The sequence below is a fragment of the Micromesistius poutassou genome (assembly GCF_964030765.1).
Source record: "Micromesistius poutassou genome assembly, chromosome: 17".
NCBI lineage: Eukaryota > Metazoa > Chordata > Actinopteri > Gadiformes > Gadidae > Micromesistius > Micromesistius poutassou.
This window is the reverse complement of record NC_140287.1, coordinates 16,876,561-16,898,687: the sequence shown is the minus strand read 5'-3', so window position 1 is coordinate 16,898,687 and position 22,127 is coordinate 16,876,561. Positions and strand designations below refer to the sequence as shown.

The following is a 22,127-nucleotide window of genomic DNA, read 5'->3' as shown; positions in this document are numbered from 1 at the left end:
TTGAAGAACCAAATAATTTACTGGATTTTAAAACAACGTGTCAAGAATTTATTTTCCCAAAATAAACTCAGAATTTCTTTATATAAACATAGTTTATACTTTTCCATATGCTAAATAGTATCTCTAATGTTAATAACCCATCAAATGAATCATACAAACTTCATTCAATCTCTAATACGAATAATCTGTCAAGTCATTTAATCTATAATATTCATAATCTGTGCCTTCATGTAGCCTAGGACTAGACCAGATTAAAAATACTATGTACACAGGGAATTTAGCAAGTTCAGAGCTACAGCGCTACAGTACACACTGCACACACTACTGTAATTGTATTCTCCTGGGGAGTTTACAATTTCCCAGGCTCCGAGCGGTACTCGAACGCCCCATCAGTGAAGTAGAGCGGATGAAAAGTTGTCGTCAACAACGCGCCAGTCTAGCCGCTCTTGGGACACAAGGCAACGGATTATCTCTTCTTCATAAACTGGTAAACTGACCTCCAAACGTCCATTTGAGGCGTCTTCACTGTCCGTCACGGTCAAAATGTGTATTGATTGATTAGATCTCGTGGTGTGGGCCGGTTGGAGGGGGGGTCCGGGCACATGGAGCGGGTTATTGTCGTTCCGAGGCGGCGTGTCACTAACAAAGGCTTCGCTTACTCTCGAAACTTCGCTCGGGTTTAACCGCGGACGGGTCGCCCTGTTGGCCGAGCTGTGTGGTTTACCTCGACGAGTAGGTCGGATCATCTCCGCCCTACGACCCCCAACCCCCCCCCCGTTTAGCGAAACAGAGGTTGAAAGTTTGGTTCCCCTTGTGCCCCCCCCGGCAGGCTGAGCCCTGCGCCCGGAGATGCCGCTGCTCCACAGGAAGCCCTTCAGGAGGCAGCCGCCGCCGCCCGGCCTCAGAGCCGAGGAGGAGGTCTTCCTCTGCAAGATCACCCACGAAGTCTTCCGGACCTACGAGTGAGTCTGCAGCAAACACACAGCACCTTCTTCACCATTCTAGAGGTTTATCATGTTTTAGAACCGTGTCTCGGCCCGGGTCTTCCTCTGCCAAGTCTCCAGGACATGAGAGTGTAGATTAAGACCGTCTTGTCAACTGTTCATAACCACGAGGAGTGACCCGGTGGCCCGCGGGAGGGAGCGGAGAAGCAGCAGCAGCACCGGGGAGGAGCGGGAGCGGGTTGTCCCCCGGCGGGAGACCCCGGGGGGATGAGCGGGTTGTTTCAGGCGGGGAGGCGGAGGTGTCCAGGGGACCCGGTCCAGCTGGGTTTCAGAGTCAACAATAGGAAAAGCTGTTAAGCTTTTTAGATGGATGATAATGATGTGTAAGATTAGTTTATTGTATGTGCATAACCATTATCCTGGAACTCTCGTAACGCCATTAAAAAGTTGGACCGCGGTTTCATTTTCAACTTTAATGTTTTGGCAGGTGGAGCTAATAAGGTTAGCCGGCAGCTAACCCATGTTGACTTGAACTACTAGCGACAGGCCTGCTAATAGCTTAGCTCTCCCAATAACATGACTGGATTCTACTAGTAGCTTAGCTCTGACAACAAGTGACATGGTCTCTACTAGCAGCTTAGCTCTGACAACAAGTGACATGGTCTCTACTAGCAGCTTAGCTCTGACAACAAGTGACATGGTTTCTACTAGCAGCTTAGCTCTGACAACAAGTGACATGGTTTCTACTAGCAGCTTAGCTCTGACAACAAGTGACATGGTCTCTACTAGTAGCTTAGCTCTGACAACAAGTGACATGGTTTCTACTAGTAGCTTAGCTCTGACAACAAGTGACATGGTTTATATCAGTAGCTTAGCTCTGACAAGTGACATTGTTCCTACCAGTAGCTTAGCTCTACCATTGACTTTATGGTTTCTACTTCCCCAACGAAATTAAGACAGTCTGCTAGTTGGTTTAAATGTGGTGTGGATTTGCACACCACAGCATTGTACTGTACCCATCTTACCTAATAACTTAACTAACCATCTCTAACCTAACACTTAAACTAGCCATATGCCTAAACTTACCGTCTCTAACCTAACACTTAAACTAACCATCTCTAACCTTATGCCTTAACGTAACATCTCTTGCGTAACTCCTGAACTTAAACGCCTCTTCCCTAATACAGACTCTAACCATCTCTAGCATAATGCCTATAGTTTACCATCTCAGAATACCTATTTTTAAAGCAGTATGTCAAGCAGGGCTATACAGAGAAGTTGGATTGATATTGATATATCATTGATATTGGTCCGATTTTGAAGAACTGGAAGTCCTGGACCAATGACCTCCGTAGTAAGACTGTTCTTTGGTTTTGTTGGGGAGAAAAACGAGTTTATTTTTCACAGCACACGTACAGGGTAGTTCCCTCCTATATAACGGAACACACCAACTTCTCCGTCTTACAAAATACCTAAATATAACCATCTAGATCCTTATTCTCAATCCTAACCATCTATAACCTCATATCTATACCATCTTTACCAGAATACCTTATAAGACATCTCCTAACCTTAACGTAGTGATGAAATAACTGTATAAAAGTCTATTCTGTCGTTATCCTCTCTCTCGCTCTCGCTCTCTCTCTCGCTCTCTCTCGCAGTGAGTTCTTCGAGAGGACCATCCTGTGCAACAGCTTGGTGTGGAGCTGTGCGCTCACCGGTAAAGCCAGCCTCACATACCTGGAAGCCTTGGAGAGCGAGAGGAGGGCCCGCCAGAGCCTGCAGAGCTTCTCCCCGGCCCTGCTCCTCCCGCTGCTCCACCTGGTGGCCGCCAGCCGGCGCTGCAGGCTGGCCGAGCTGTGCGAGGACGTCTACGGCTTCGTCAAAGACCGCTTCTTCCCCGGGGAGATGGTGGACGTGACGGAGCGCTCTGGACTCCGGTACGCGCCCAGCAACGGGGGGGGGGGGGGGGTCCAGTCAGGGGCCCCCTAGCTACGGTCCCCTAGCAACTGGGTCCTGTATCTAATCTGCGGCGAGTGTTTACATGCAATAACGCAAAGTTTATACTGTTTCGCCACACTGTTTGAGTTAAACGAGCACGGTGGTGTCTCGTAAGGAACCAACTGGTGTTACACGGGTCTTGGAATGGTTTTCTGACTGTGTTAAGAAGCCCCAAAAGCGGATAAAGAGCTTGCCCCCATAGGTTAGCGTTATAGCTATTCCGTACCGCCGGCAGCCAGTGCAGATCTCTGGCTTGGTCGAGTCAAGTTTCGTCGGGTTTTTAGCTTCCCTCAACATGGGGTGAACCTCAGGAAAATAATAATAGGGTTAATAAAAATCGCCGGAGTTCTCCTTTAAATGACAGAAAACAACTAACCCTAAGTTTGTGTGTGTGTGTCCCAGACATGTGTGTGAGGTGCTGGAGGTGTTGCCCCCCCACTCTAACGGGAAGGGGCCTGCGGCCGTGAACGGACACTCCAAGCCAGCAGGCGGCGACACCATTATCATCAGCGACAGTGAAGAGGACCCCAACGACCATAGTGGACAGATGAGCTGCTCGTTGGGTCAAAGGTCAGTTCAATGTCTCTCTCTCTCTCACACTCATATGTAAGGATATTCACATACACTCAAATAACCTTTGTTATTGTGTGTGTGTGTGTGTGTGTGTGTGTGTGTGTGTGTGTGTGTGTGTGTGTGTGTGTGTGTGTGTGTGTGTGTGTGTGTGTGTGTGTGTGTGTGTGTGTGTGTGTGTGTGTGTGTCTTCGCAGTAAGAAGAGTCCTCTCCCGGCGTCCATGTTCTGCTACTCGGTACGGAGAGTGAGGGCGGACGGCCTGCAGTCGGTGGTGAAGTCCAGCCAGATCAGGTGACCCACTCTCGTCCAATCGGCATTCAGAGCTGTACCGTGTGTGTGTGTGTGTGTGTGTGTGTGTGGTGCTCATCAGGGAAATAACTGTGAGGTGTGGGACCTTTTCAGCCGGAAGAAGAACACGCTGTCCCGGGAGAGGCTGAAGCTGCTGTTCAAGCAGCACTGCGAGCCGCAGTACGGATCCATCACTCTGAAGGTAGCCAATCGGCTCTCTGCGCCCCTCTCGGGGGGGCGGAGCTAGCCACACCACACCACACCACACCACCGATTGGTCCAATGCGTTTTATTGACCTTTTATTGATGTCCTAAATGCAAATGCTTTTCTACGCTCACGATTGGACTGGACTTTGATCAGCGAGCTAAAGTACCAGCAGAGCCAAACACGCAAAGTGTTAAGAGTTTAGTCAGCAGGTGGTCTGATCCAGAACGGCAACGGGTAATGCGGCTAGTTATGAACAGATAATCACACCGTCTGCACATGACACTAACCCAGACCTCCACACTGCAGTAGCCTGACCTCTGACCTCTCCTACAGCCTCACTGCAGTAGCCCAGTGTAGCCTGACCTCTGACCTCTCTACAGCCTCACTGCAGTAGCCCAGTGTAGCCTGACCTCTGACCTCTTCCGTCTGACCTCCTCCCCAGCCCTCCACCGTACTGAAGTACAGCCTGGGAGACAAGACCTTCTCCCACTTCTTTCCCGACGAGCCAAACTTCCCGTTCAGCCCACCCGCAAAAGGCAGAGGCTCGCTTCCTGGAATCGGCTCGCCTGGCAGGGTGAGTGTTTCAGCCGCTATGTTCTGGTTGGCTGGCCCCTACAGCTGCTATGTTCTGGTTGGCTGGCCCCTACAGCCGCTATGTTCTCGTTGGCTGGCCCCTACAGCTGCTATGTTCTGGTTGGCTGGCCCCTACAGCTGCTATGTTCTGGTTGGCTGGCCCCTACAGCTGCTATGTTCTGGTTGGCTGGCCCCTACAGCTGCTATGTTCTGGTTGGCTGGCCCCTACAGCTGCTATGTTCTGGTTGGCTGGCCCCTACAGCTGCTATGTTCTGGTTGGCTGGCCCCTACAGCCGCTATGTTCTGGTTGGCTGGCCCCTACAGCCGCTATGTTCTGGTTGGCTGGCCCCTACAGCCGCTATGTTCTGGTTGGCTGGCCCCTACAGCTGCTATGTTCTGGTTGGCCGGCCCCTACAGCTGCTACGTGCTGATTGGCTGTCTAACCCTAACCCGATAGTTGCTGGATCATAATTGAGTGTCACCGACAATTCTGGAGAAATGTAGTAATGATCTATAATGTAATAATAGCAATCACTCCCACTGGTGTGACGACTGCAGAGGAGATGGAGGGGAGGAGATTCTGATCAGGAGGGTTATTGATAATGACGCTATGATCTCCCCCTCGCTGCAGATGACAGAGAAGAGGAGGCTGGAGCAGCAGAAGGAGGAGATGATGGCAGCCATGCAGGAGCAGAGCAGACTGAAGAAGGACCAGGAGCTGCTGGAGGCCAGGAGGAGAGAGAAGGAGGAGATGAGGGAGAGGTTCGAGGAGGAGAAGCAGCGGAGAAGGGATGAAAAGGAGCGTATGAAAGTGGAGAAGGAGAGGGTGAGTTTCCCGGCTCTTGAAAGTCTCCTCGTGAACCTGAACGTGACCCCCCTCTCTGGTCTCCGTCTGAACCTGAACGTGACCCCCCTCTGGTCTCCGTCTGAACCTGCTCCTCCCCCTCCCCCCCCCCCCCCCCCCCCTGTGTGGCAGGAGAGGGAGAAGCTGAAGGAGGAGCGGAAGCGCTACGCAGAACGCCAGAAGCTGTGGAACAAACCTCGAGAGGACATGCAGCTTGAAGACCTCAAGGTAACGCCTCCTCCTCCTCCTACTCCTCCATACCTTTTGTACGATTCATTCTCCTGACCTCGACTCCTTCTCTCCTCCTCCAGGAGCTGCCCAGCCCCGTCCCGGTGCAGAGCCGTCTCCCGGCCGTGGTGTTCGGCGAGGCCCTGATGGTGGTGGAGTTCCTCAGGGTGTTTGGAGATCTGTTTGACCTGCAGGACGAGTTCCCAGACGGAGTCTCACTGGGTCAGCGCGCTCTGTGTGTGTGTGTGTGTGTGTGTGTGTGTGTGTGTGTGTGTGTGTGTGTGTGTGTGTGTGTGTGTGTGTGTGTGTGTGTGTGTGTGTGTGTGTGTGTGTGTGTGTGTGTGTGTGTGTGTGTGTGTGTGTGTGTGTGTGTGTGTGTGTGTGTGGTTCTAACGCTGGTTGTGTGTGGCTCTAACGGCGGTTGTGTGTGTGGTTCTAACGGCGGTTGTGGTTCTGTGTGTGTGTGTGGTTCTAACAGCGGTTGTGTGTGTGGTTCTGTGTGTGTGTGGTTCTAACAGCGGTTGTGTGTGTGGTTCTGTGTGTGTGTGTGGTTCTACCACCGTTGTGGTTCTGTGTGTGTGGTTCTAACGGCGGCTGTGGTTCTGTGTGTGTGTGTGGTTCTAACACTGTTGTGGTTCTGTGTGTGTGTGTGGTTCTGACGGCGGCTGTGGTTCTGTGTGTGTGTGTGGTTCTAACACCGTTGTGGTTCTGTGTGTGTGTGGTTCTAACACTGTTGTGGTTCTGTGTGTGTGGTTCTGACGGCGGCTGTGGTTCTGTGTGTGTGGTTCTAACGGCGGCTGTGGTTCTGTGTGTGTGTGTGTGTGGTTCTAACACTGTTGTGGTTCTGTGTGTGTGTGTGGTTCTAACGGCGGCTGTGGTTCTGTGTGTGTGTGGTTCTAACACTGTTGTGGTTCTGTGTGTGTGTGTGTGTGGTTCTGACGGCGGCTGTGGTTCTGTGTGTGTGTGTGTGTGGTTCTAACACTGTTGTGGTTCTGTGTGTGTGTGTGCGTGGTTCTGACGGCGGCTGTGGTTCTGTGTGTGTGCGTGGTTCTAACACCGTTGTGGTTCTGTGTGTGTGTGTGCGTGGTTCTGACACTGTTGTGGTTCTGTGTGTGTGTGTGGTTCTAACACCGTTGTGGTTCTGTGTGTGTGTGTGGTTCTGACGGCGGCTGTGGTTCTGTGTGTGTGCGTGGTTCTAACGGCGGCTGTGGTTCTGTGCAGAGGTCCTGGAGGAGGCCCTGGTGGGTCGGGACCCAGAGGGCCCGCTCTGTGAGCTGCTCTTCTTCTTCCTGTCGGCCATCTTGCAGGCTCTGTCGGAGGAGGGGGAGGAGGCGGCGAAGGAGCAGCGGGCTGACGGTCAGAAACATCCCATAATACTACACTAATACTACTATATTAGTAGTATGTATATTACCATAATACTACACTAATACTACTATATTAATAGTATGTATATTACCATAATACTACACTAATATTACTATATTAGTAGTATGTATATTACCATAATACTACACTAATACTACTATATTAGTACTATGTATATTACCATAATACTACACTAATACTACTATATTAGTAGTATGTATATTACCATAATACTACACTAATACTATGTTAATAGTATGTATATTACCATAATACTACATTATGTATATTACCATAATACTACACTAATACTACTATGTTAATAGTATGTATATTACCATAATACTACACTAATACTACTATATTAGTACTATGTATATTACCATAATACTACACTAATACTACTATATTAGTAGTATGTATATTACCATAATACTACACTAATACTACTATATTAGTAGTATGTATATTACCATAATACTACACTAATACTACTATGTTAATAGTATGTATATTACCATAATACTACTATGTTAATAGTATGTATATTACCATAATACTACACTAATACTACTATATTAGTAGTATGTATATTACCATAATACTACACTAATACTACTATATTAATAGTATGTATATTACCATAATACTACACTAATACTACTATATATATGACCATAATACTACATTAATACTACTATATTAATAGTATGTGTATTACCATAATACTACACTAATACTACTATATTAATAGTATGTATATTACTGTATATTACCATAATACTACATTAATACTACTATATTAATAGTATGTATATTACCATAATACTACATTAATACTACTATATTAATAGTATGTATATTACCATAATACTACATTCATATATGAATACTACTATATTAATAGTATGTATATTACCATACTACTATATGATGTATATTACCATTAATATTATTATGTATATGACCATTGATACTATATTAACATTAGTCCTACAATATAAATACTAAATACTAATATTCATATATGAACATTAATCCTACAATATTAATTCTGTTATATATATATATATTAACATAATATATTAACATTAATTCTACAATATTAAAACTACAATACCAATACTACATTATATAGATATTACTATTCCTACTACATGTTGTGTGTATTATATATATATATATATATATATAATACTACAACACCACACCACACGACATCATGTGGTGTGGTGTTGTAGTATTACATTATAATATTATGTATTATATTATGTTCCCATTAATCCCGTGTGTGATTAGTAACGGACGTGTTCTGTGTTGTAGAGCTGTCCGAGGTTCTAGACGACGACGCTGACCACACCCACTCCGCCATCAGTGCTGTCGCCTTATTGGCTGCTGCCTGGCCACAGCTGCACCAGGGTAACGCAGACTCACTCACTCACTCACGCAGTCATTCACTCACTCACTCACTCACTAGCCTGGACTCAGACACGTGTGTGTGTGTGTGTGTGTGTGTGTGTGTGTGTGTGTGTGTGTGTGTGTGTGTGCGTGTGCGTGTGCATGCGCAGGCTGCAGCCTGAAGCAGCTGGACCTGGACAGCTGCACCCTCTCCGAGATCCTGCGTCTCCACATCCTGGCGTCGGGGGCCGACTGTAACCACGGCAACGCCAAGTTCCGCTACCAGAAGCAGGGGGGCTTCCTGTCCACAGACGACCCGTGCGTGGAGTTCCGGCTGGCCCACCCCGCGCTCGTTAAGAAGCTGGCCTCCACCGCCGTGTACGACCTGACGCCAGGTCAGGCCTCTAGCTCACCGCTCTGTAGCCTCTAGCTCACCGCTCTGTAGCCTCTAGCTCTGTAGCCTCTAGCTCACTGCTCTGTAGCCTCTAGCTCACCGCTCTGTAGCCTCTAGCTCACCGCCCTGTAGCCTCTAGCTCTGTAGCCTCTAGCTCTGTAGCCTCTAGCTCACCGCTCTGTAGCCTCTAGCTCACTGCTCTGTAGCCTCTAGCTCTGTAGCCTCTAGCTCACCGCTCTGTAGCCTCTAGCTCACCGCTCTGTAGCCTCTAGCTCACTGCTCTGTAGCCTCTAGCTCTGTAGCCTCTAGCTCACCGCTCTGTAGCCTCTAGCTCACCGCTCTGTAGCCTCTAGCTCACCGCTCTGTAGCCTCTAGCTCACCGCTCTGTAGCTCCCTGTCTATGCAGGGGAGAAGCTGTGTGTATAACGTGTGTGTGTGTGTATCTCTCCATGCGTGTCTATGCAGGGGAGAAGCTGTGTGTGTAACATGTGTGTATCTTTCCCCATGCGTGTCTATGCAGGAGAGAAGCTGTGCGTGCTGCAGGCTCTGTGTGGGAAGCTGCTGACGCTGGTGTCGACCCGCGTGCTGATCGAGGACAGCGCCGAGGAGCAGAGGGCGGCCCGGCAGGAGCTCAGGGAGATCCGGGCCGAGCAGCACCGCAGGGAGCGCGAGGAGGCCGCCTTCAGGTACGCACACACACACACGCACACACACACACACACACACACACACACACACACACACACACACACACACACACACACACACACACACACACACACACACACACACACACACACACACACACACACACACACACACACGCACACACACACAAAACACCGCACACACACACAAAACACCGCACACACAGAACAATGCACGCACACACACACACCGCAGGGAGCAGGGGGAGGCTCCTTCAGGTACACACACACAAAACACCGCACACAAACAACAATGCGCGCACACGCACACGCACACACACAAAACACCGCACACACACAAAACACCACACACAAACAACAATGCACGCACACACACACACACACACACTGCAGGGAGCAGGAGGAGGCTGCCTTCAGACACACGCACACGCACACGCACACACACACAAAACACTGCACACACGCAACAATGCACGCACACACACACACGCACACACACCGCAGGGAGCGGGAGGAGGAGGCCTTAGGTACACACGACACAAAACACCGTACCTAATACCGCATGCACGCACACGCATCGCCGCGAGTAATACCGCACGCGCAGCACATGCATATTAACATGCAAAATGTGTGTCGACCAATCAGAATGTGTTTGTGTATCTCCAGGGTTCGCCAGCGGAAGGAGGAGAAGCTGAGGGAGCAGGAGCAGCGTCTGAAGGAGAAGGAGGAGAGGATCAAAGAGGAGGAGAGGAGCGGGTAAAGTCCAGTCCAGTAGTCTCCCCTCACCCTCTCCCTCCCCTCACCCTCTCCCTCCCCTCACCCTCTCTCTCTCCTCATCCTCTCTCTCTCCTCATCCTCTCTCTCTCCTCATCCTCTCTCTCCCCTCACCCTCTCCCTCCCCTCATCCTCTCTCTCTCCTCACCCTCTCTCTCCCCTCACCCCTCACCCTCTCCCTCCCCTCATCCTCTCTCCCTCCCCTCACCCTCTCTCCCTCCCCTCACCCTCTCTCTCCCTTCACCCTCTCTCTCCCCTCACCCCCTCTCTTTCTCCTCATCCTCTCTCTCTCCTCACCCTCACCCTCTCCCTCCAGACCTAGAAGGGACTCATATAAAGACCTTTAACAACAGCAGTCTCCTTCAGAAGGTCTCTGCAGCGTTCTCCTCTCTCTCTCTCTAAACTCCCCTCTTTGTTCTGCAGCATCAGTGTGGAGGATGAAGAGGCAAACTCCAAGAAGATGAAAGGTACTGTGTCAAAAAGTCAGAACTGTAGAAGCTCCTCCTCCCCCAGGAGCTGTCATTGATGTTGATCTGTTGTGACTCCAGCTCAACTGAACCAGAAGGAGAGGCTGCAGCAGACGGAGCTGGGCTCATACGTTTCTCCTCTCTCCGCGGAGAAGCTGGAGGAGGAGCAGACCATGGTGGGTGTCTGTCATGGCTCTCCTCTCCTCAGTGTCCTCTGTCACTTCTACCACCGCAGTGCACTGTGTTTCTAGCTTACTGTACTGTGTGTTGCTAGGTAACTTTGGCGTGTGTTGCTAGGTAACAGTAGGGTGTGTTATTGCTAGGTAACTGTACAGTGTGTTGCTGCTAGGTAACTTTGGCGTGTGTTGCTAGGTAACAGTACTGTGTGTTTTCACTAGGTTACTGTACAGTGTGTGGTTGCTAGGTAACTGTATGGTGTGTTGTTGCTAGGTAACTGTATGGTGTGTTGCTAGGTAACTACAGTGGGTTGTTGCTAGGTAACTGTAGGGTTTGTTATTGCTAGGTAACTGTACAGTGTGTTGTTGCTAGGTAACTTTGGCGTGTGTTGCTAGGTAACAGTACTATGTGTTGTTGCTAGGTAACTGTACTGTGTGTGTGGTTGCTAGGTAACTGTACAGTGTCTTGTTGCTAGGTAACAGTACCGTGTCTTGTTGCTAGGTAACAGTACGGTGTCTTGTTGCTAGGTAACAGTACTATGTGTTGTTGCTAGGTAACAGTACGGTGTCTTGTTGCTATGTAACAGTACGGTGTCTTGTTGCTAGGTAACAGTACCATGTCTTGTTGCTAGGTAACAGTACGGTGTCTTGTTGCTAGGTAACAGTACGGTGTCTTGTTGCTAGGTAACAGTACGCTGTCTTGTTGCTAGGTAACAGTACGCTGTCTTGTTGCTAGGTAACAGTACGGTGTCTTGTTGCTAGGTAACAGTACGGTGTCTTGTTGCTAGGTAACAGTACGGTGTCTTGTTGCTAGGTAACAGTACGGTGTCTTGTTGCTAGGTAACAGTACGGTGTCTTGTTGCTAGGTCCGTGAGCTCCAGGAGTGCATCCAGAAGGCGGCGGCCCGGACGTCCATGGTGCCGCTGGGCAGAGACCGGCTGTACCGCCGCTACTGGCTGCTGCCCTCCACCCCCGCGCTGTTCGTGGAGGAGGACGGCTTCGCCCTGACGGAGGACATGCTGCTCCCTCAGCCCGCGGCCGAGGAGGAGGACGAGGAGGAGGAGGAGGACGAAGACGAGGAGGAGGAGGAACCGGGGGCGGACGGCGAAGAGCCACCTGAACAGTAAGGTCCCTGAGGCGGCGGCGGCAGAAGAAGAAGGCCGTCAAAAGCCACGATGGATCAGTGACGCCATCGTTTGCCGTCGGTAAACGTGCACTCACCCCCTCATCACCCGTCTGTTCCCCCGACAGGCCCGCCCCCCCCGCCCACGTCAGCGGCCCCCCGGTGTCGCGGCCCAACCAGTGGGCCTACTACAGCTCCATGGAGGAGGTGGAGGTGCTGCTGGAGGCCCTGAACCCCCGCGGGCACCGCGAGAGCGGCCTGAGGGAGGCCCTGCTGCAGGAGAGGGACCGCCTCCAGCTGCTGCTGGACGGCAACGCCGGCGCCATGCTGGCCTGCCAAGGTACGGCCAGTCACAGCCAGTCACGGCCAGTCACAGCCGCATCGCCGGTGGCGTTGTCGCCGCCGCCGCCGCCGCCGGGCGCTAACATGCTAAGCCGTAACCATGGCAACGAGTTGACGTGTCGCATGCTCACGCTCAATGTGGGCTGACATGCTAACCTGCTTGAGTGTAGGTGATACACGTTGGTGTCTTACGTTTTCTTCACATCCGTCGCTCCACGTGCGCTCCATGCTCCCGCGTGACATCATCCCGTTTTTTCCCATGCTGACGTACGACTTACTGCTTACCCCCGTTATCATGGGGTCGGCTCAGCTCAGGAGGTTTAGAGCAGGTGGACTTGTAACCTGGAAGGTTGCTGGTTCGATTCCCCCGGCTCCTCCTAGAGCTAGTGAGAGTGTCGATGTGTCCTCTGAGCGAGACGCTTAACCCCCTAACTGCTCCTGACCAGCTGTGCTGTCGCCGCCCTGCGTGGTTGACTCCTCCTCCGCCGTGTGTGTGTGTGTGTGTGTGTGTGTGTGTGTGTGTGTGTGTGTGTGTGTGTGTGTGTGTGTGTGTGTGTGTGTGTGTGTGTGTGTGTGTGTGTGTGTGTGTGTGTGTGTGTGTGTGTGTGTGTGTGTTAACCGCTGTAAGTCGCTTTTGGATAAAAGCGTCTGCTAAATGCACTAGATGTAAATGTTAATGTGAATAAGTGCTCCATGCATCCCGTGTGACAGCGTCACGTTTTTTGTCATGCTGACGTGCGACGTGCTAACGGGCCTCATGCTGTGTGCAGCTGACAGCGCGGCGCTGCCCCCTGCTGAGAGCTACCTGGAGACGCGGCTCAGAGACCTGCTGCTGGACATAGAGGACCGGATCTTCCAGGGCACTCTGGGATATCTGAAGGTACACACACACATGTACACGTACACACACACACGCACACACGTACACACGTACACACACGTACACACACACACACACACACACAGACACACACACAGAGAGACACACACACACACAGAGACACACACACGCACAGAGACACACACACGCACACAGAGACACACACACACACACACACAGAGACACACACACACACACACACACACACACACAGAGAAACACACACACACACACACACACACAGAGAAACACACACACACACACAGAGAGAGAGAAACAGACACACACACGTACACACAGATGTACAGGGTCTACAAGGGCAGGCCGATACCTGTAGGTACGCACTCTGTCAGCCATGGAACAGTACATAGGGTGACTCCGACCGGCGGCTCCTAACAGAGGGTGTGTGTGTGTGTGTGTGTGTGTGTGTCCGGGGTCCAGGTGATGGAGCGCGCCGCCTGGAGGAGCGTTCTGGAGAGGGGCCGCTACGAGCTGCTGAGCTCTGACGGAGCGGCGGGGGAGCCGATGGAGGCCCCGCCCCCCAGAGCCAAAGACAGGTAGAGAGCGAGAGAGAGAGCGAGAGAGAGAGAGAGGGCGGAGGAGATGGTAGATGGGGGGGGGGGGGTCGTGCAGCAGGAAGTGTAAGGGTGTGTTTCCTGTTGTGTCCACCAGGCTCCAGGGCCTGAGGGCGGAGGGCGGCGGCGGGGGCGGCGGGGGCAGCGGCAGCGTGACCCCCCAGGGGGTGAGCTCCACCGTGCGCTCCCTGGCCCTGGCGCTGGTCCAGGTGGAGCAAGGCATCGAGAGGAAGTTCCTCAAGGCTCCACTGGGTGAGTAGCCGTGGCAACCCGGGGGCTGTAGCCGTGGCAACCCGGGGCTGTAGCCGTGGCAACCCAGGCCTGTTTCCCAGGACGGTGTGGTTTATGTTCTGGTTCTTATTCTGTCCCCCTCCCAGGAGAGGAAGAGAAGAAAGATCTGAAGGTGATTAAGAAGAGCAAGAAGAAGGACGAAGAGCAGGCCAGCGACGGTGAGTCCTCCGTCACTCATCCCTCTGTCATCACTCATCATCTGTATCATATGTATCTGGGTGCATGTGATAAGTAGACGTTATGTATGATAACGTTCGTAACGTGATGTCTTCCAGACGGCAGTGAAGGTCGCGTGGTGAAGACGGTGCTGGAGCGCTGGAGGGAGTCTCTGATGGCATCTTCTAGTCTGTCTCAGGTAACCATGGCAACCTCTTCTAATCTGTCTCGGGTAACCATGGCAACCTCTTCTAATCCGTCTCGGGTAACCATGGCAACCTCTTCTAATCCGTCTCTGGTAACCATGGCAACCTCTTCTAATCCGTCTCTGGTAACCATGGCAACCTCTTCTAATCCGTCTCTGGTAACCATGGCAACCTCTTCTAATCTGTCTCGGGTAACCATGGCAACCTCTTCTAATCCATCTCTGGTAACCATGGCAACCTCTTCTAATCCGTCTCGGGTAACCATGGCAACCTCTTCTAGTCTTGTCTCGGGTAACCATGGCAACCTCTTCTAGCCTTGTCTCAAGTAACCATGGTAACCTTGATGATTGTGTGTGTGTGTGTGTGTGTGTCTCAGGTGTTTGTGCACCTGTCCACCCTGGAGAGGAGCGTGATGTGGTCGCGGTCGCTGCTCAACACGCGCTGCAAGATCTGCCGTCGCAAGGGAGACTCTGACGCCATGCTGCTGTGTGACGGCTGCGACCGCGGACACCACACACACTGCCTGAGACCCCGCCTCAAGGTACACACACACACACACACACACACACACACACACACACACACACACACACACACACACACACACACACACACACACACACACACACACACACACACACACAGGTACACACAGGTACACACACACACACAGGTACACACACACACACAGGTACACACACACAGGTACACACACACTGCCTGAGACCCCGCCTCAAGGTACACACACACACACACACACACACACACACACACACACACACACACACACACACACACACACTGCCTGAGACCCCGCCTCAAGGTACACACACACACACACACTGCCTGAGACCCCGCCTCAAGGTACACACACACACACACACTGCCTGAGACCCCGCCTCAAGGTGTACACACACACACACTTCACACTCACACACTCACACACTCTCCTCTCTCCTCCCAGTCCGTCCCATCAGGAGACTGGTTCTGTCCGTCCTGTCGGCCCAAGCAGAGGTCCGGCCTCGCCGCGGCCCGCCAGCGCTCCTCCAGCCAATCAGATGAGGAGGAGGAAGAGGAGGAAGAAGAGGAGGAGGAGGAGGAGCTGGTCGTAAAGTATGTAATGAATATTTGTGTGCGTGTGTGTGGACCAGATGTGTGAGTTGGTCTGACACGTGTGTGTGTGTGTGTGTGTGTGTGTGTGTGTGTGTGTGTGTGTGTGTGTGTGTGTGTGTGTGTGTGTGTGTGTGTGTGTGTGTGTGTGTGTGTGTGTGTGTGTGTGTGTGTGTGTGTGTGTGTGTGTGTGTGGTGTGAGTTGGTCTGACAACCTGTGTATTAAGTGTGTGTGTTTGTGGTGCAGGTGTGTGAGTTTGTCTGACAATGTGTCTATTAAAAGTGTGTGTGTGTGTGTGTGGTGTGTGAGTTGGTCTGACAACGTGTCTATTAAGTGTGTGTGGTGTGTGAGTTTGTCTGACAACGTGTGTATTCATTTCCAGGAGCAGCAAGAGTAGCAAAATCAAAATCTCGCCACGCTCAAAGTCGGCCACGCCCACCAGCAACACGACCACGCCCAGAGCTAGCTCCGCCCCCTTGGGGAAGGGCTCGTCAGCCAACAGGTAAGGAGGGGGAGGGGCTTACGCTCTACAAAGTGATTGGTCAACACCCTTCAGAATGAATAAAAAAAAAGGCTTTTAATTCATTTAACTTAACAAAATTGTAGCGTTTAAATTGAACACGCGGTGTGGTTTCCTGGTGCCATGGTTTATTAGACTGGGTAGCCCCGCCCATTCTGCCCGCGATGTGAGTTCGTCCTGCAGAAGGGTCTGGAGAGGACCAATACATTTCTTTCTAGCTTTGATACGTTTTTGCGGGAGCCAATCACCAAGCTGGCTTTTCCCCCGCCTGTGGCGCGCTATTGGCTGGTTTAACACGATGACGACAGGGAAGCGACGGCAAGCAGCCAATTGCGTACAGAGTTCAATTTAACTCAACGCCCGTTGATCAACGCCTCTGGTGCTGAAGGAAACGACAGCAGCCTCCCCAGACCAACGTCGTGCAATCTTACCAGTGAGCTGGCTCTGGCTACAGCCAGGCTAATGGTTTATATTTAACTCTTATTGGACCGGGTTAGTCTCATTGAGATTACGAACCTTTTCAAGAGACAGTAAAGCAGCATTTAGTCAGAGCATCGACGCAGCAGACGTGTGTGTATGGATCCAGGCTGAACTGGTCTCAGTCCACCTCTGTTGTTCCCCCCCCCCCCCCTCCCCAGGGCTTCTGGGAAGAAGACCACGCCCTCCTCCTCCTCCAAGGCAGGGGCGGGGGCCGGCGGCCGCACCCCGAAGATCCAGAACGGGGTGACCCCTTCTCCGGGCCACGGCCGGAAGAGACCCCTAGCAGGTGGGCAGCTCCATCGGTTACCTAGAACCCACAACTACACTAGCTGTTAGTTAGAACTAGAACTACACTAGCTGTTAGTTAGAACTAGAACTACACTAGCTGTTAGTTAGAACTAGAACTACACTAGCTGTTAGTTAGAACTACACTAGCTGTTAGTTAGAACTACACTAGCTGTTAGTTAGAACTACACTAGCTGTTAGTTAGAACTAGAACTACACTAGCTGTTAGTTAGAACTACACTAGCTGTTAGTTAGAACTACACTAGCTGTTAGTTAGAACTACACTAGCTGTTAGTTAGAACTACACTAGCTGTTAGTTAGAACTAGAACTACACTAGCTGTTAGTTAGAACTAGAACTACACTAACTGTTAGTTAGAACTACACTAGCTGTTAGTTAGAACTACACTAGCTGTTAGTTAGAACTACACTAGCTGTTAGTTAGAACTACACTAGCTGTTAGTTAGAACTAGAATTACACTAGCTGTTAGTTAGAACTACACTAGCTGTTAGTTAGAACTACACTAGCTGTTAGTTAGAACTACACTAGCTGTTAGTTAGAACTACACTAGCTGTTAGTTAGAACTACACTAGCTGTTAGTTAGAACTACACTAGCTGTTAGTTAGAACTACACTAGCTGTTAGTTAGAACTACACTAGCTGTTAGTTAGAACTACACTAGCTGTTAGTTGGAACTACACTAGCTGTTAGTTAGAACTACACTAGCTGTTAGTTAGAACTAGACTAGCTGTTAGTTAGAACTACACTAGCTGTTAGTTAGAACTACACTAGCTGTTAGTTAGAACTACACTAGCTGTTAGTTAGAACTACACTAGCTGTTAGTTAGAGCTACACTAGCTGTTAGTTAGAACTACACTAGCTGTTAGTTAGAACTACACTAGCTGTTAGTTAGAACTACACTAGCTGTTAGTTGGAACTAGAACTACACTAGCTGTTAGTTAGAACTACACTAGCTGTTAGTTGGAACTAGAACTACACTAGCTGTTAGTTAGAACTACACTAGCTGTTAGTTGGAACTAGAACTACACTAGCTGTTAGTTAGAACTAGAACTACACTAGCTGTAACCTAGAACTAGACACTATCTGTCAGGTGCTGAAGTGTGAGGCCCTGCTCCTCTCTGTTCCAGCAGAGAAGACTCCTTCGCCCAAAGCCTCCCTGCCCATCCTCACCGTGCTCCCGCCCTCCTCCTCCTCCTCATCCAACCGCCGCTCGTCGGGCCGTAACCATGGCGTCCACGAGCTGTCGGCCTGCGAGCGTCTCACCGTGGAGCTGGTCAGACACGAGGACAGCTGGCCCTTCATTAAGCTGGTGTCCAGGACACAGGTACACACCCCACCTGTACACACCTGTACCAACGCACCTGTACACACCACACACCTGTACACACCTGTACCAACGCACCTGTACACACCACACACCTGTACACACCACACACCTGTACACACCTGTACCAACGCACCTGTACACACCTGTACCAACGCACCTGTACACACCTGTACCAACGCACCTGTACACACCTGTACCAACGCACCTGTACACACCTGTACCAACGCACCTGTACACACCTGTACCAACGCACCTGTACACACCACACACCTGTACACACCACACACCTGTACACACCCCACCTGTACACACCTGTACACACCTGTACCAACGCACACCTGTACACACCACACACCTGTACACACCACACCTGTACACACCTGTACACACCCCACCTGTACACACCTGTACATACCTGTACCAACGCACCTGTACACACCTGTACCAACGCACCTGTACACACCCCACCTGTACACACCTGTACCAACGCACCTGTACACACCACACACCTGTACCAACGCACCTGTACACACCTGTACCAACGCACCTGTACACACCACACACCTGTACACACCCCACCTGTACACACCTGTACCAACGCACCTGTACACACCACACACCTGTACACACCACACACCTGTACACACCTGTACCAACGCACCTGTACACACCACACACCTGTACACACCTGTACACACCACACACCTGTACACACCTGTACACACCCCACCTGTACACACCTGTACCAACGCACCTGTACACACCACACACCTGTACACACCACACACCTGTACACACCCCACCTGTACACACCTGTACACACCACACACCTATACACACCACACACCTGTACACACCACACACCTATACACACCACACACCTGTACACACCAACCACCTGTACACTGAGATGCACGCATTAGGACCTGTGTAAATCCAATGTTCTCCTGTTGTCTGAAGCTTCCGGACTACTATGAGATCATCCAGAGGCCCATCGCCCTCAGCATCATCAGAGAAAAGGTCAACAACTGTGAATACAAGACCTCCGGTGAGAACAGCATCCAGAGGGGCTTGTGTAGTGGATCTAGAGGGGCTGGTGTAGTGGATCTAGAGGGGCTGGTGTAGTGGATCTAGAGGGGCTGGTGTAGTGGATCTAGAGGGGCTTGTGTAGTGGATCTAGAGGGGCTGGTGTAGTGGATCTAGAGGGGCTGGTGTAGTGGATCTAGAGGGGCTGGTGTAGTGGATCTAGAGGGGCTGGTGTAGTGGATCTAGAGGGGCTGGTGTAGTGGATCTAGAGGGGCTGGTGTAGTGGATCTAGAGGGGCTGGTGTAGTGGTTCTAGAGGGGCTTATGTAAGGGTTCTAGAGGGGCTGATGTAAGGCTTCTAGAGGGGCTGATGTAAGGCTTCTAGAGGAGCTGGTGTAAGGCTTCTAGAGGGGCTGGTGTAGTGGTTCTAGAGGGGCTGGTGTAAGGCTTCTAGAGGAGCTGGTGTAAGGCTTCTAGAGGAGCTGGTGTAAGGCTTCTAGAGGGGCTGGTGTAAGGCTTCTAGAGGGGCTGGTGTAAGGCTTCTAGAGGGGCTGATGTAGTGGTTCTAGAGGGGCTGGTGTAGTGGTTCTAGAGGGGCTGGTGTAAGGCTTCTAGAGGGGCTGGTGTAAGGCTTCTAGAGGGGCTGATGTAAGGCTTCTAGAGGGGCTGATGTAAGGCTTCTAGAGGGGCTGGTGTAAGGCTTCTAGAGGGGCTGGTGTAAGGCTTCTAGAGGGGCTGATGTAAGGCTTCTAGAGGGGCTGATGTAAGGCTTCTAGAGGGGCTGGTGTAAGGCTTCTAGAGGGGCTGGTGTAGTGGTTCTAGAGGGGCTGGTGTAAGGCTTCTAGAGGGGCTGGTGTAGTGGTTCTAGAGGGGCCGGTGTAAGGCTTCTAGAGGGGCTGGTGTAAGGCTTCTAGAGGGGCCGGTGTAAGGCTTCTAGAGGGGCTGGTGTAAGGCTTCTAGAGGGGCTGGTGTAATGCATGAGTGACCTAACCCGTTCTCGTCCTGCAGCTCAGTACATGGAGGACGTGGAGCTGATGTTCTCCAACTGTCTGCAGTACAACCCCCGCCACACCAACGAGGCCAAGGCCGGCGTGCGCCTGCAGAACTTCTACCACGCGGAGCTCGCCAAGCTGGGCCTCTCCGTGCCCCGAGACCCCGCCCCCAAGCGCACCAGGATGTAAACCCAACACACCTGACCTCTGAACTCTGGGCTGCCGCTCACCTGACCTTCGTAACGAGAAGCGTCACAGCAGATCTACCTGGCTAGCATCGTTCTAGACGCCTTGCTAGCACCATTCTAGAGACCCGGCTAGCACTGTTCCTACCTAATAGCTTTAAACTCTACCTGTTCGTCTACCTGTAGATATAAGATCTACTTGTAGCTCTACCTGTAGATTGAAACTCTTCCTGTAGCTTTTGGCTATATCTGTAGCTCTACTTGTAGTTCTACCCGTAGCTCTACTTGTAGTTCTACCCGTAGCTCTACTTGTAGTTCTACCTGTAGCTCTACTTGTAGCTCTACCCGTAACTCTACTTGTAGTTCTACCCATAGCTCTACTTGTAGCTCTACTTGTAGCTCTACCCGTAACTCTACTTGTAGCTCTACTTGTAGTTCAACACATAGATCTACCTGTAGCTCTACCTGTAGCTCTACCCATAGCTCTACCCGTAGCTCTACTTGTAGCTCTACCCGTAGCTCTACTTGTAGTTCAACACATAGCTCTACTTGTAGCTCTACTTGTAGCTCTACCCGTAGCTCTACCCGTAGCTCTACTTGTAGTTCAACACATAGCTCTACTTGTAGCTCTACCTGTAGCTCTACTCGTAGTTCTACCTGTGGCTGTGAACTTTACCTGTAGCTCGAAGCTCTACCTGTAGCTCGAAGCTCTACCTGTGACTCTGTACCTGTAGCTATGAACTCGGCCCCTAGAGGCTATCCTGTGTTTTCCCTCAACGAGTTTCTCTCAAGGGCTATGGCTAAACCCAGGTTAGCCGAAACCGGTTGAGTCCATTTCTTAGACGTTTGTTTGACTCGTGTTCTGTGTGTCTGGAGCGGACTTCGGTCCCTTCCAGTGGTGCGGGTCCCCCTACAGGGGGTGGGGGGGGGGGGGGGGGGGTCTGGGCGCGCGTGTGTGGTCCGCGTGGTACCGGACCGGTGTGTGAAACATTCCCAGGTGACGGAGGACCGGGGTGGTGTGTCTGGGGCCACTCAGGGAACTCCGGGCTTCCAGTGTGTTCTATTTTTTTTATATTCTAGACTACTAAACCTAAACGGGTGTGTTGTGTTGTCCTGGAGTAGGACCGTAAACCCAATCACGAGGCGGGAGCCGCGTTCTGTTCCGAAAGACGCATTCCCATTGGCCAGGCGGTTTCCCCCGACCTGTCAGCCAGTGAGCATCCAGGAGGTCCTGATCTGTTATTTATTTTGCGGTGATTCCATCCTTTTGGCTTTATTTATGACGACGTTCTAGTTTTGGTTGAAACTGCATTTTTTGTGTTCGGTAGTTCGAGCTCCCTTAGAATTTATAGAAACGTCCGTTTGCCAGACTTTTCTGTTGTGTACATTGTTTTAATATGAAATAGATTTCATTTTTTTTTTTTTTTTTACATGTTTACCAGTCCTACTGATGTCACTGTGGTTCCACTGTGAATCGATCCCACTGTTGTACAAACAATAAATCTAGATTTCCTACAAGGCAGTGGAAAACATGTTATTTCTCTTCAGTGCCACACCCCCCGCTTCTGGGTGGTTAACGTGTGAGCAGTACTCGTGTTCTCCGCCAGGGGGCGGAGAGGATCCACCAGATTGGGAACAGCAAATCTTTTTCTGTCCCTCAGAACAACGATGGAGCATATATGGTCATCATCGGTCAGCACATCACCG

The 22,127-nt window shown here is 51.0% G+C and overlaps 1 protein-coding gene across 2 annotated transcripts; it reads left to right on the top strand.

Moving 5' to 3' along the window:
- The first annotated feature begins 387 nt into the window (after positions 1–387).
- On the top strand, positions 388–20,732 carry baz1a (bromodomain adjacent to zinc finger domain, 1A). 2 transcript variants are annotated; one of them, XM_084482409.1, is made up of 31 exons: positions 388–487; positions 830–962; positions 2,606–2,884; positions 3,348–3,515; positions 3,713–3,808; positions 3,920–4,007; positions 4,456–4,587; positions 5,218–5,412; positions 5,563–5,658; positions 5,742–5,880; positions 6,880–7,014; positions 8,350–8,445; positions 8,595–8,819; positions 9,339–9,504; positions 10,153–10,242; positions 10,684–10,727; positions 10,809–10,903; positions 11,770–12,026; positions 12,155–12,366; positions 13,139–13,248; positions 13,690–13,805; positions 13,921–14,075; positions 14,201–14,272; positions 14,390–14,469; positions 14,853–15,017; positions 15,441–15,589; positions 15,970–16,089; positions 16,746–16,873; positions 18,022–18,215; positions 19,179–19,266; positions 20,252–20,732. In XM_084482409.1, exons 2-31 carry the CDS (start codon positions 850–852, stop codon positions 20,422–20,424), a joined length of 4,176 nt encoding a protein of 1,391 aa, XP_084338535.1. In that variant the 5' UTR covers positions 388–487; positions 830–849; the 3' UTR covers positions 20,425–20,732. The 2 variants fall into 2 exon arrangements, with proteins under 2 accessions (XP_084338535.1, XP_084338534.1); XM_084482408.1 differs by having other exon boundaries at positions 18,019–18,215.
- Positions 20,733–22,127: the final 1,395 nt, after the last annotated feature.

Bases quoted from the DNA above. Each gene is read 5' to 3' on its own strand.
- baz1a (XM_084482408.1), top strand. From the start codon at position 850: ATGCCGCTGCTCCACAGGAAGCCCTTCAGGAGGCAGCCGCCGCCGCCC. The intron at 4,588-5,217 runs GTGAGTGTTTCA...CCCTCGCTGCAG, and splicing joins GAATCGGCTCGCCTGGCAGG to ATGACAGAGAAGAGGAGGCT. The intron at 8,820-9,338 runs GTCAGGCCTCTA...GTGTCTATGCAG, and splicing joins CGTGTACGACCTGACGCCAG to GAGAGAAGCTGTGCGTGCTG.